Source organism: Eulemur rufifrons, chromosome 2, assembly GCF_041146395.1.
Source record: "Eulemur rufifrons isolate Redbay chromosome 2, OSU_ERuf_1, whole genome shotgun sequence".
In the NCBI taxonomy this organism is placed as follows: Eukaryota; Metazoa; Chordata; class Mammalia; order Primates; family Lemuridae; genus Eulemur; species Eulemur rufifrons.
The window spans coordinates 102,454,495-102,469,546 of record NC_090984.1 but is presented as its reverse complement, the minus strand read 5'-3'; the positions used below and the strand labels follow the sequence as shown (position 1 = coordinate 102,469,546).

At 37.7% G+C, this 15,052-nt stretch overlaps 1 protein-coding gene across 4 annotated transcripts in view; it reads right to left on the bottom strand.

Moving 5' to 3' along the window:
• The window catches only part of GPATCH2L (G-patch domain containing 2 like), a 52,784-nt gene that overhangs the window by 27,562 nt on the left and 10,170 nt on the right, over positions 1 to 15,052 (bottom strand). For all 4 annotated transcript variants that reach the window (XM_069465146.1, XM_069465145.1, XM_069465143.1 and 1 more), the window contains exons 3-5: positions 7,335 to 7,399; positions 2,623 to 2,799; positions 1,312 to 1,391 (exon numbers count right to left, since the gene is read on the bottom strand). In XM_069465146.1, the coding sequence (XP_069321247.1) occupies positions 1,312 to 1,391; positions 2,623 to 2,799; positions 7,335 to 7,399 (322 nt within the window). The remainder of the gene's footprint in view (positions 1 to 1,311; positions 1,392 to 2,622; positions 2,800 to 7,334; positions 7,400 to 15,052) is intronic.

The window sequence follows — 15,052 nt, the reverse complement described above, 5'->3', positions numbered from 1 at the left end:
AGAATGTAAGGTAGGTGGCAGGGAGAACATTATCTGTCAAGCCTAACCAATAAAGAGAAAGAAAGAAAACCATCTCTCTGTTCCCCACTCCCAACCCCCTGCCTCCCTCTATCCATGTACTCCTATCCTGCTAGTTGTTCTGTTAAGAACAGGCTCCCAGAACAGCAAAAGCAAGCAGTCTATTGTCTGTAAAATGAGTGATTTAAAAGGAACAAGGTATTAGTCTTCCAATGACCAAATGTTTTTCTAATTAGAGATCTGAATTTGAATTTAAAAAGAACTAAGAATCTGAGTTCATCTGGAAATAAACAGCCTCTTTTCTTTTGCATGCCTAAAACTTCAGAAAACAGTTCCCTGATTAGACTATGAAATAGCAGCTCCTTAAGAGTAGCCAGACCATGGCTCTGACCACTATATACCTGGCTTGGCACAGAGCCTGCCACACAGTAGGCACTCTAAATGCTTATTGAGTTAATACTCTCAATGTCTCTCCCTTCCTTACTCTTTGCCCACTACCATCTTCTCTGAACGGGTATGAGCCCCTGTATTACCCTAGTTCTCAATATTAAAGATAGAGTAAAAAAATAAAACAAAATAATAAAATACATAAAAATTTGGAAAAAAGATAAAAGTAGACCTGGGTTCAAATCTCTATTCTGCCACTCCTATCTGGGTAACATAAGACATTACTTAACTTCTTTGAACCTAAATTTTCCTCATCTGCTGAAGGGGAATATAACTTTTTCACAAGGTTGTTGGAAGGTTTAAATGAGCTGAGTGCCCAGCACAGTCCCTGGCAAAGGCAGAACTGAATAAACAGTAGGCAGTGGACAGTCCTCCTTCATGGTGAGAGAGGGGCTGCTGAAATTCGATAACAGATTTTTTTTTCCAGTTTTGGGTTTTTTTTTTTAAATGATTTCTAGGATGAAAGACCAAAGTTAGGAAAGAACAAAGATGCATTCATGAATTCTGGAGGAGTCACAGAGAAACCAAGAATATTTTAACTTATACAATAATAATATAGAATTAATCAAAAGTTGCAGAAGAGACAGAGATCAGACCTGTAGGTTTATAGTCGCTGTTATGACAGTGTTTGCTTTGTCAGAACTTCTGAATGAATTAAGTTTCATTTTTTATGGGTGCATCCACTCATATCCTACATAATGTTCACTCTTGTAAACTCCCAAAACATCCCAGTTGGCTTCATTAGCTCCAGGGAGTTCTAAAGCACCTTTGATTGTTAATAGCACACACAAATTCCACAGGGATATTATCTTCCTGCTGAGCCTAGTAAACCATGAGAGCTATCACCTTCCCAACCAGCCTTCTTCGCCCCTTTCTGAGGCATCGAGCTGCAGCTCCAGGGAGACGATTCAAGCGAGCATGGTACCCTAAAAAGAATAAAAGCTTCAGTTACTGAACGCAGAAAATTCACAAGCAACCCTATGTTTCTAGTACACTGAAGGCCTTACTCCCAGGATCTTATTACCTTTAAACTAGTATCACAAGGCTATTTGCCAAGGATTTATTATTCCCACGTCTTTGTTACTAACAGCATGATCTTAGGGATGCCATTTACCTTTGACCTAGGCATTCTCATCTATAAAGGAGGAATACTCACTCAGTCTTACCTGACAAGGCTGTTTTGAAGACACAATGAAATACATGTGGAAGGAACTTTATACACTGAAAACACCACATAAATGTAAAGTAGTATTAACAATTTCTAACTTTAAATCAAATGCTAATTTATCTGACAAACATTCTAATCCATGAAATAATGGGAAAAATAGCATGCATTATATTAATATAATCCCATTTTTCTAACTACTGTGTATGTTCTACACATAGAAAGAACAAATGGAAGAATCCACACCAAAATATTATTAATGATATTGTCTCCTAGCACTCTGGGAGGCAGAGGTGGGAGAGTCGCTTGAGGTCAGGAGTTTAAGACCAGCCTGAGTAAGAGCAAGACCCCATCTCTACCAAAAATAGAAAAAATTAGCCTGGCATGGTGGCGTGCGCCAATCATCCCAGCTACTCAGGAGGCTGAGGCAGGAGGATCACTTGAACCTAGGAGTTTGAGGTTGCAGTGAGCTATGATGACACCACTGCACTCTACCTGGGGCGACGGAGTAAGACTCTCTCTCTCTCTCTCAAATAAATAAATAAACAAAAATGATTTAAAGAAATTATTTTTAAATCATCCATTTTTAAAATGCCATTATACCTTGTATGTGAATGTTCTTACTGAAATCTGTTCTTTTCCAAGATCCAGCACTTCAGATTTCCATGCAGCACTCAATAATCTATCAGTTTCACATCAGGATAAACAGCTGTGACATGACGCTAGGCTTCCTATGTCTGGCACAAATGGCAACGCCAAGCTGAATGCCCTGCTAAAATGTCCCCGGAGTCTCCATGGACTGATTCAGGTAGGAATGGAGAGAACTCAAGCCTTGAGACACATCCTTTAATCTTCTAGAAAATCCCTGGACTAGCTCCAAAATTCAGATAATTAATATACGCTTAGAGGCATGAATATGTTTGCTATCGGATGATTCTTCTACCCTAAGAGAACCAAAAAAGCATGAAGTTTTTGGTCTTCTCAGAACTCACCTCTTTGAGCTGGCCGAGACGGTAAAAGGAATGTGGAATCTGAGAGTTTATCCAGTCCAGAATCCATTCTTTCTACCTCAGAGCAATGATCAGGAGCCCACTTGGGCAGAAGATTAGGGACAGTGAATCCTGGGACACATTCTCCTTCATAGAACCAGTCACTCTGCTCATCATCTCCTAAAGTAAAGAGATCATATCATAAGCTGGGATTTTAACACATCTAAGATAAGTCAAATGGGAGGATGACTCCCAGTACTATAGTTTCCAATATACTTTTAAATAAATCAAAGTACAAAAAAATTATTCTGGTCCTTCTTCTTAATCCAAATTATGACGAAAACTAGGATAGCAACCTAGTTTTACATATATGTCATACTGTGTTAGACTGAACTGCTTTAACACTAAAACTAATAAAGCTACCACTTACTAAGCCCTTAAACCTACCAGGATCCATGCTAAAAATCTGTAAATGTTATCTCTTCCAATCCCTACATTAACTCCAACTTACAAATGAGGCAACGAAAGCCCAGAGAAGTCAAGTTCAATTTAGTAAATGATGAAGCCAGGATTTGAACCCAAAGCCTGACTAACTCCAAGCCTGAGATCTTTTACTTCAAAAATAAACTTTCTCCCCTACGCCATCCTCAGTGGTACAAATAAACTTGGGGGTTCAAAACCCATATATGTTTTTCAATTCAAAACTAGCTGTCCTGAGTGATTTTTTGCTACTAATATATCTGCATTATCTCATAATAGGTGAATAAAGAATGTATGCCCATACTTCGTTTTTTCCTTGGTATCTCATTAATGGGACAGAAAATCATCTTATTATTAGCAATCCAAGCTACCAGGAAAAAACTAACCACAGAAATAAATAATTTAATTCCCTAAGGCTTTTCAAGAAGTTACACCATTTGCCCAAGGCCATATTGTTCATTAATGGCAACTAGAGCCACATACTCAGACTCTTAGTTCAAACTTCTATTGGCTACAATGATAGCATCTCAGTTTCCACTAGAGTTTTACCCTGCCAACAAAGAATAAGATAGATAAATTCATGTCTGCCCTCCCATCACCCTTTCAAAATAGTAAAGATAAAGGAAATTATTACAAGAACATCTAAAGAGTTCATAAGGCATTCATTCTTAATGTACACTGGATCCCAGCAAAGCTGCTCAGAACATGCCCATCACATATGAAGTATCAAATTCATGGACCACTAACACCCAGAATTATAACTCTTAAATCACTGTGGAAATCTCCAAGAGGGGCAATGAAACCTGCATTCTGGTGAATAGCAGCAGATATTACCACTAAAGAAATTACTCAAAGTGTTCCCTTACAAAAACACATCACAAACAGATGTCTTTCTAAAACAGTGGTTCTCAACCTTTAGCATGCATCAGAAGCACCAGGAGGGCTTGTTAAGACACAGACTGCTGAGCTCTACTCCCAAAGTTTCTGATTCTAGTCTGGATAAGACCAAAAATTTGTATTTCTAACAAGTTCCCTAGCGATGTTAAGCTGGTCTGGGGACCACATTTTGAGAACCACTACTCTAAAAGCATCTCACCAAACCAGGTACACAGATGAATTAAAGACAGGCATCAATGTACAATGATTACTTTCTCTGCACTTTCAATATGTTAATTCTTTTCTTATCCCTAAGGATTCCTTGGGCCATTTATAAAAATAGTATATTAAGTTGGATCATGTTTTCTGATGACAAATGACAGAATATAATGGAAATCTTTTGGTTCTCAAGCATTCACTCAAGATTTTTAATAATACAAAAACGGACTCACTGAACCGGAAGGAACCTTGTGAGATCATCTAGACCAGTAGTCTTCAACCTGGGTTCACTAGGATGCCTGATGCAGGAGCTCCTTAAAAGAGTGCTGCCAGAGAATAAGGAAGAGGCTGAATGCACCAGGCTCTTGACCTCCAGCTCCTCTAGAATCTTGCTTTAACCAAAATAGGCTTAGTTGTTTTATAATTTGACATTCTATGTACGATTTTGTTTGGGAGAGAAAAAGGAGAGTTTTTCCCCTTAACTGGGGTTCTCAATAACTATTTATTAGTAGTTCACTATAAGCCAACAATGTATTAGGTACTGTGGTTGCAAATAATAAAATAATTCCTGCCTTTGAAAAGCTTCAATGAAAAAGACACACGCCTACAAATGACAACATAACAGGGTAAGCGGTGAAAAGCAATAAGTACAAGGAGCCCTAAAGCACAAAGAAAGAAGAAGGGCTGCCAATCAGAATATGTTTGGGAAAGACAGGGCATATTTAAAGGGGATCATTGAGGAGACATTAATGAAGTGACTATTTACAAAGGTATAGAAAGTACTAACAAGGAAATTGATAAGGAATGGTGAAGTACCCAGAAGCCAGCACAGCAGGAGGTCTCTACCAACCCTAGACGTGGATTGGTAAAAGATTGACAAGGGAAAGAATGTTATCAGAGCCCAGAGAAAGAATCATGGTTATTGCCAAACAGGAGTAGTGGCCTTCAGCAGAAGAACGCAACTACTGCCAACCAGCAATCCAACATAAAGGGAACTAGGGAAAGCTATAATCGTTTCCAAGTCCTCACTACCGCTCTACAATAAAATGATTCATCCACACCTTTTGCCCTTTGCCATTGGATTCCACAGTGCCCTCCCCTTTAGGCGGGGCACACTTCCCCATCCTATTGACATAGGGGTCGGTCATATGACTTGCTTGAGGTAGCAGACCATTAGCAGATATAATTCAAACAAAGGCTTTAAATATGCACACACAATCTGGCTTGGTCACTTGGAATTTATGTCCTTTGCCATGAGATGTCTATGCTGCATATAGCCGCTGTTCCCTTAGCCTAGGTCCCAAAATAAGGTACACTGAGTAGATGTAAACCTAACTTGAAACCTGGAGATCGGCTGAGTTCAGGCAAGATCAGATGAACCACAGGGCCATAGCAAGAAATACATGTGATAAACCACTGAATTTTGGGGGATGTTAAACAGCATTATCACAATAAAAACTTGACTAATAAATATTTCCAATCTCACTCACCTATCTCCCTGATGATACTTATTAGCCAACACCAACAAGAAATTCAGGGCAAGAAAACCCACTGAGATAGTCCATAAATATGCCCTGGAAGGGCAAAAGGAGAACTGTGTCTTGGTGGATGACCAGTCAGTCAAGGAAAAGGGAGGAGGAGATTTTAGGCAGAGAGACCAGCATGAACAAAGCAATCAAGCAGGAAATAACACAGTTTTGTGTTGAGAACTCTAATGCCTCTAAATATCACCAGAATGTGTGAAGTTGAGACAGAGAAAGAAATGAGAGCTGGGGCTACAGAATATTCTATAAGCTTTCATGATAAACCAAGGAATCTTTATTAGTGAGAAAGCTTTCCAAAGACCCAAAAACTTAATCTGTTGTAATAGGTCCACACTTCTTACACCTCTATATGATTATGCGTTATAACCTAAATTTAAGAGGTGTATTCTGATACTTCCTAGCACTGTAGTAAAAACAAAGAAAAAGAGCAAATATTACTAACTCTGAACAGTATATACCAACTCACTCCTGAAAAGGCAACCAGACTTTCCTGGTATGAGATGATAAAATCAAGACCCTAGCTAGAGCCTACCTGTACACACACACATAGTCTCTAATGACACCTAAGTCCCTCAGAGTCTTAAAGATAGAAATGTACTCACAACAACCTCCATTATAATAGGAAGTTCAACAACTCCATGGGGATAAAACTGTCTTCATGCCTACAACTCTGAGGCATGGACGAGATACCTGGCCCACAGTCCTTCTCCAAAATCAGGACTTGGATGCTGGGTCTCACAGTCCCAGGATACCTTCAGTTACTGGGGAGCCTACCTGGCTCAGACATGTAGCCACTATGCCTCTGTCCTTTAGTCACTTGGCTGTGGAGAAAAACTATTGGATTTTAGATCTAGAAAAATTACTAGATTTTAGAGATCTACAAATGCCTTATTTAAATTAAAAAATCTACAGTCCCAAAAGGCTACAGGAAATTTCTTATTGGTGTACAAGTAGTGTGGCCCTACACAAGTCTAGAGGACAAGAATTCTGTAAAATGCCCTTACATCAAGGCAAAGTTTTAAATTAGTGTTTAGGTAGTAAAAATAAAGAACTGGTAATTGACACACACCAGCCTTATTCACAGAGTTCTATATTAAACTTCAGGAGTTTTAACTTGAGAAAGATGTTTTATATAATATATTCACCTAGAACACTATAATCACTTATAAATAAGGTTAGAAAAATAACTAAATTCTAAGTGGGAAAATAAGAATGCCTTAACATCCAAAAAAAAAAAAAAAAAGAGTAACACATGGGGATATTTCTTGGTTCTAATAAAAAGGAACTTCCCAAAGTCCCAGGCTCAACATTCTAACCCCCTGGACCTGTGATTCTCAATGTCTGAAATACCTGCATAGGAATCACTTCAGGCGCTTGTGAAAAATGCAGATTCCAGGGGCCAATTCTAGACCTATTTGATTTCTAAGAGCTCAGGGATTTGCAGTTTTAACAGTTCCCCAGGTGGCTCTTATATGCCCTAAAGTTTGAGAACCACTGCCATAGACAACCATCATATTCTCAATGAGCCATGCCTATAATCATTAGCATCCTTCCATAAACACTGAACCAATATCCCAAAGCTGGGATCAAGATTACCTTGTCGTCCTTCATCATTGGTAAAGAGCCCAGTGTCACTGCTGCTACACACACTGCTGGTTTCACTGAAAAAAGAGGAAAACACAAGAGAACTCGTCAGCTCCAGTCAAAAACAAAGAACTGTACATTCTTATTTTGGTTTTCAAATGGAAAGATCCCAAGCTTCCCTAATTTTACTCCAGCTGTTAGCCAATCAGATATGTAAATTTCATAGGGAAGCTATCACATTTATTTTCCCCCAAAATAACAGAAATGTAAGAGGAAAATTCTAAAATTTTTACTTATATTTCAAAGTACTTTTAAAACATCTGCAATCACTTTGTTTAGGATTACAAAAGTATTTATTAAGGCTTATCAAAGTAATTTCAACCTGGTTTGGAATATTAAGCAACACAAATTTACCAACAAATCTTTTTGGAGGGGGGAAGTACATAACTTTTATTGTTCACATACATTGGGGTGCACAAAAAACAGTTTGGTTAGAATTAACGTTAGCCTCAGGGGCTTATTTATCCTCTGAATACAAAAAATTAGTTTTAATGTTAAACAATGTTTATGGGAGGCCATTGTTTGAAATAAACCAGAATGGATTTTCTGGAGCTAGGTGCCATGTAATATTTTGGAGATGGAGTCTCTATGTTGCCCAGGCTGGAGTCCAGTAGATACTCATAGCTCACTGCAGCCTGAACTCAAGGGATCCTCCCACCTCAGCCTCCTGAGTAGCTGAGACTACAGGTGCACCGCTGCACCTCATATAATTTATCTTTAAAATGGGTCACTTTCTAAAAAACAGGAGATTCATTACAACCAATCAGAAGGGGTAGCTGAGCTACCATAAGTCCCTTCTGTGTTATCACTGTAAGGAAATTAACTTTAATTCTAGAAAAAGCCCAATTAAATGGTTACACTAATTTTTGTTAATTGTATGAGTCTACTTAGACATACTCATCTTGGTGGTAGCTGTCTTCAATAAGAACAGTAGCTCCTCTCTCCCTGGTTTAAGGGGGACAACTTTTCGCAAAGTTCAACCCATGCCTTAGCTTAGGCAGATAAAGCCTAAAAGGCAGAACTCTTCCTACATCTGTTGAGTCTCAATTGCTTTAGCTGAAAATAATCCTAATGCCAATGTAGCATAATTTTGGGGTGGCATACTCTGATCCCTTTCAGAGCAAGTTCACATGGGCAACAGAAACAACCTTAAATAAGTAGCCAACAATTTTACTAATATCATGCAAGTTTGATGATTTATAATATATTCTGGAAATTGCCAACATCAGCATCAACAGCTTTCCTCAAACAGTGCCAATTTTATTTTTAAATATTGCTATCAGTTTCAAATAAAGCTATCCAACTTTAAGACATGTAGCATCTCTCAAGTTTTTCCCCCATTTATAAAGCAACAAACAAAAATGCATGAACAGAAAAAAAAATAACCAATATGGCAAAAGTTATATTTTCTAAATTTGTCTTCCTTCATATCAAGCAAATATACCAAATATTTGTTTTACAAAAAGGAACTAAAGTTAAAAATAAAAATATAAAAACAAACTCCATGAAATAAAATTTTGTCCCATGGAATTCTCGAGCCTTTATAATATTAGCTATTTCCTTGATTGGGAGTATTTCCTTCCAAAGTAGTTATTTCCTTTTTTTACCTGCTCTAGAAGATGAAACAAACCAAAGCAAGAAAGAAGCATTTTCACCATGCTACAGAAGAAATAGGCTTGGGAAAATCCCAATCTATATTCCTGGATCAAAAATGTGAAAATATTTTGTATGTTGCAACATTTCCAAATATCTTGCCAACACTAAATCCTAAAAATGTTGGTTAAATTAAGTAGCAATGTCTTTCTCACTTAAGCTTGTCTCTGAATAACAGATGCAAGAGATCTGTTTCAGAAAGAGCCAATAAAATATAACCTATTTCTTTACAGGTTCTTTCATTTTATTTTTTATGTACTTGTAAATGAAAACTTTCTCAGGGATCATTGTAAGAAATGTCTCACAAAACTAAACTGCTAGATTCTGATAGATTTAGAATCTTTGAAGAGGTCTGCAGTTAAATCCAAAAAACATCCTCACTGAGTATTTCATTCCTCCTGAGTTTAAGAAACTGTGCCTGCTAAACCTAACAGTGTTGTTTTTCTATTTTTAGCAATTTCTAAAGAACATTAGTGGTCTGACTCCTTTGAGGCCTACTACACAGTCTCTCATATCACTACTTTATTCTTCTCATCTAGCCTCAAAGATAAAGCAAATTTTATATTTTTAAACTTTTCTTGATATGAGGGAGAGCTACAAAGCACAGTAGGCCATGGGACAGATACTATTCGACCACCATGTTATACGCTTTATTGATTAGCAGAATCACTACTGAAACTTAAGGGTCAGCAAGCAATGGCCCATCACCTATTTTTGTACGATCCAGGAACTAGGAATAGTTTTTATAGTTTTAAATCATTGGGGGAAAAGATAAAAAGACAAATATTTTGTGACACATGGAAATATGACATTTAAATTTCAGTAACATTTCATTGGAACACAGCCACAATAGTTCATTTACCTATCTCCTGTGGCTCCTTCTGCACTACAACTGCAAAGCTGAGTAGTTCCAATTGAGAATGTATAGCATACAAAGCCCTAAATATCTACTACTTGGCTCTTTACAGAGAGTTTGTTGATTCCTACTCTACAGGTATTACAAAGTCTACTCTGCAATGTCTATGATTCCCTCTCTTTGAATAGTTCCAATTAAAATTTAAAACATTTGCTTTATCACAAAGACTATCAATTCTTTTCCAGACACCTGTAAGCGCTATGAGATACAGTGCTTCCTTGATCCCTTATTGTATCATTCTCTCCTCATATTCTAAATAAAAGGGGCAAGCTCAAAAAATACCCACTGGATCAAGAAACACGTTGACATCTGGCACTGTATATTTTCTACTATTGCCAACAGCATTTCAGGAGAATCAGTGTTCTTTAAAAGGCTTGTATAAAACTTGTCTAAAGGAGTTTCCTATATATAGTTAATTGGAGTAATGGTAATAGATGTCATAGAAATATCACCAGGATTTTAAGACCATGATAAAGGGAGATACGTGTTTTCTTCATAAAAAAAAAAAATTATGTCTAGAGAATACTTAATTACATAAAAGTATCATCATTCCACCCATACCTGGAAAGGAATGTATCAACTGATAGCATTTGCTAATTCTATTCATGTTCTCAGAATAACCTGCATTGTGAAAATGTAACCATATGTAAAAAATTGTTAGCAACATTTTCTGAGGATGAAAAAGCTAGGAGCATCATGGCATGCTTGCACATAAACACTAGGACACAGCTTGCAAAAATGTAGTTCAAGTTATAAAGTAGAAGCAAGTACTTCCCCTTCCAAGTTACAGGCCAAACTTCTAGTCCCATAGCCCTCACTCACTTCTGACTCAGAGATTATATAAAATTAAAAAATCAGATCAGTTGGAGTCTAATAATGATTTAATCAACTATACAATGTTAATTTAGCTAATTCAATTTAATTTTCTATTAAAAATAAACTTCTATCTTTCAATAAAGACAATTTTCGTTTAGCATCTTTGTAGAGTCAAACAAGTCTGAAAGTTAAAAGATACCAGGCTCCTATATATTTTATTCCAAAACCTTCAGATTTGGTTATAACTTTTTTGCTATGAGCCTTTTTACTAGGCAATGGGGGAAAAAAGCTCTGCTCCTCATTTTTATAAGAAAAAATTGTGATCCTACTTCTATAGTGTCCACTCCACTTATGGTCCTCTGAAGCTTAGTCAGGAAGACAGAAACCCAGCCTTTATCAATCTTCAGACAAAAGTAACGAGACAAAGCCCAGAAAGACAGCAGGTAATGAAATCTTGTCTTCTCCTAAAATGGCTGCAACTCCTAGAAACATCAATGCCTCCTGTCTTTGCCTCAGGAGTTGCTCTATACTCCCTGTTCTCATATGATTTATGAAATCTTACTAGGATTTTTCTAAAATATTTCAGAAGAGTAGAAATACATTAACCTTACAAATAACTTATACATCATTCAAAAAAAAAATCCAATCCCAAATTGGGAGAATAAAAAGTCTCTAACAGAAAAAGGAAGCAGAGCGTTTCTTCCCCCTATTTCTCCTAAACCTTCATTCATTCATTTAGCAAACATTTATTAAGTATTAATCAAATACCAGACACTGTGCTATAACTAGCACTAAAACTAACAAACATGTCAATCACAATTTAAATGCAAGCATGTTATAAAGAACTATTAGTCTAGACTGTGGGAGAAGGGTGTGAAGAGGTAGGGAGAACATTTTTCAATGAAGAACTTTCTGCAGTTAACAAGGGGTGGTACAAGCCTAGAATTTAACCTTATGACACTGAGGATATCAACCCATATTAGAAGGCAGAAAACATCTCAAAAATATTCACAGGAGAGTAAAAATAGTAACAATGCATCCCACTTCTCTACATTGCCTTTTGCTACAAAAAGGTCCCACACTTTATTTAGCAGCAAAACTACCATTTTAAATAAGACATAAACAAAATTAAAGGCTGAATTTTGGACCACTAATTGTATTACCTAATCATTATAACATCATTAGAAAAGCAACTGAGCCACATTCAACTGAAACAATATAAGTGTAAAGAAAGTCAACTTAACCAGCAGTTTCAAAGACTTTTCCTAATATTTATTGTATTTTCAAACACACAAAAAAGCTGAAAGAAGTTACAGTTAGCACCCACACCCATCACTTAGATTTTGCGAGTAACATTTTGCTTTCTTTGTTTTATCACACATCTACCCATCTAACCTTCCCACCAAGGTGCCTATGTAATCAGAGGCACTCTCAGTAGACCAGATGATTGGAAATGGCATCCACTTTCAGATAAGTATATTGTCATAGGAATCAAGCCTAATAAACACTATTGACAACTTGTCCACTGAAATAATTCTACGACAAGCACCATTAGCTGAACATTGTACACTTTGGTACTGACTTGAAAATGCTTTCATCTCGACTGCTCTTCTAAGTTCTAAAATTGAACTGTCTGCCCTTTTAAATGGAGCAATTAAAGGGTATCATTTCTAAATTAGCAAAAACTTTGTTTTAAAACTATAGTATTTTTAGTCCATGGAAGAGATCAATGTTTTGGTTTCATTAAATTCTCTAAATTTGAAACTCATACTTAGTGGTAAAAGCAAAGTCAATGAAGTAAAAACCCAATCTTAGTACCAGAAACATCCAGAACTGTGGTTCTCGACTGGAGGCAATTTTGTACCGCTCTCTCCCTGGGGTCCTTTGGCAATATCTATAAACATTGTTGGTAGTCATGACTTGAAGGGTCGGAGGGGGAGTTGGTGAACTACTGGCATTTAGTGTGTAGAGGCCAGCAATGTTGCTAAACATCCTACAATGCACAGGACAGCTCCAGACCAGAGAATCTTCTGGCCCAAAATGCCAGTTGTGCCTATGTTGAGAACCCTGATCTAGAGTGATCAACAAAGTGGAGGGCTGGAAGAGGCAGGGTATCCTGTGTTTAAGGAAACCACTACAGAGGAGGAGGGGAGCCTGTGTACATTAGCTGGATAGAGACAACCTTTGAAAGCAGAAGTTAACATCCCAAAGAAGCAATAATACCACTTCCTCGCTAGGGTTAGACCAGGGCCTCAAACAGCCTAAAGCCTCCAGATCCAGGAACCATCAGAAGGTAGTGGCACCTTCAGGCAAACTGGCAGAACTGACACTACTCAAGAGTTGTACAGTTCATCCTTTCCTGCCTAACCCAGGGAGAAAATCTTGCAACCATGGAAGAGAGTGATCCAGGCAGGGAAAGGAAATTATCTCATTCATCTCAATGTCCCCAATGCCTAGCATAGTGCCTGGCACATAATAGATGTTCAGTAAATGTTACATATATGGAATGAATTCGTTCTAGACTCACCTCTGTTGCTCGCCCTTATGTGGCCTTTGTGGCATGTCACTTCACCTCTCTAGTACTACTTCTCTACACGTAAAATGTGGATAGATTGCTCTGAGGTTGTGATAGTATGTGGCACATGAACCCACTTTGTGAACTCTAAAGCAACATACAAATGCAAAGGATGAAAGATTAGAAAGCTACTTCTAGGGTACCAATTCTCATATGTATCTAAATATTATTTTAGAGGTTAACAGTAGTAATTTCTTCACCGACATCATTCTTCTCATTAAAACAGCAATCTAAATTCTATGGGATGCAAACCCATTTTCACTTAAAATGGAAAAACAAAATGTGGCCTATGAAATCTAGTATTTTTCTTGCACTAGGTTTCACCCAAAAGAGAGAGGGAGATACTGCTCTCAGCCAAGATCTACAAGTGTCTCAGGAAGGGGTTTGGTACTTAAACTGAGTTTATTAGGAAAATTAATATAGAAGACTACTATTAATTATACCCATAATATCATTTATTGAGTTCTACTATAGGCCAAGTAATATACGAAGCACTTTTATATATTCAGTATTATGTTTCTTCTGCCCCCAAACTCTACAAGGTAAATGCATCAACCTCATGTTATAGATGACGGAATGGGGCTTAGAGAGGTTAAGCAATTGGACGGCATCACACAGAAAGTAAGCATCAGAGCCAGTGCCGTGTTATGTGTGAAGCCCATGCACTCACTGAATGCCCACTAAAACACGGATGGCGCAGGCAGATTCATCTCATTTACTACAGGTCAATCCCATGTCTCTCCATTCATAAGACACCTCTGAATTTCATTCTCATTTTCACCTTCTCATTTTCATTCCCCTGAAAATGCAAACAGGTTAATTGAACTAGAGAAGGAGTATTCCTTTGCTTTTTGCTACTTCAAGCTTTCAGACACAGTTGAAACTCTAGCTGTGCTTTGACTACTACCCCTTATCAGCTAATAATAAATCCATCATATATGCTGAACCCTAAGAAAAGTGTTCATAAACTTAATTTGGAAAGAAGCTTTCCCCCTTAATGATATATCTTAAATTTAAAAAAGCATCCATTTTCAGCATACTTACATAAGATACACCAAAATTTGGCTGGGCGTGGTGGCTCATGCCTGTAATTCAACACTTTGGGAGGCCGAGGCGGGAGGATCATTTGTAGCCAAGAGTTCAAGACCAGCCTGAGCAACAGCGAGACCCCGCCTGTACAAAAACTAGAAAAATTAGCTGGGCATCATGGTGTGTGCATGTAGTCCCAGCTACTTGGGAGGCTGAGGTAGGAGGGTCACTCTAGCCCAGGAGTTTGAGGTTGCAGTGAGCTATGATGACACCACTACACTCTAGCCAGAGCAACAGAGCAAGACCCTGTCTAAAAAAAAAAAAAAAACACCAAAATTTTTATCAGGAACTCATACCTCACTTGCCCTTATGGTTTCTGAATGCCCTTCCTTTGAAATCAAAGCTGAGACATTCTCCTAGTAAATTCTGGGAAATACCATAGTCTGAGAATACTATTCCTGACTTTAGCAACACACTAAGTTAGGAAAAAATTTCAGGTCAGTAGCCATCTGTGGTAACCAGACTCCAAGATGACTCCCAGTGACCCAGCCTCCTTTTATTTCACACCTGGTATAGTCCTTCTCACGCTATACCTGGGTCTGTGTAACCAACTGCATACTGCAGAAGGGATGTCACTTCTGAGATTAGGTTATAAAAGACCGTAGCTTCCATCTTGGGCTC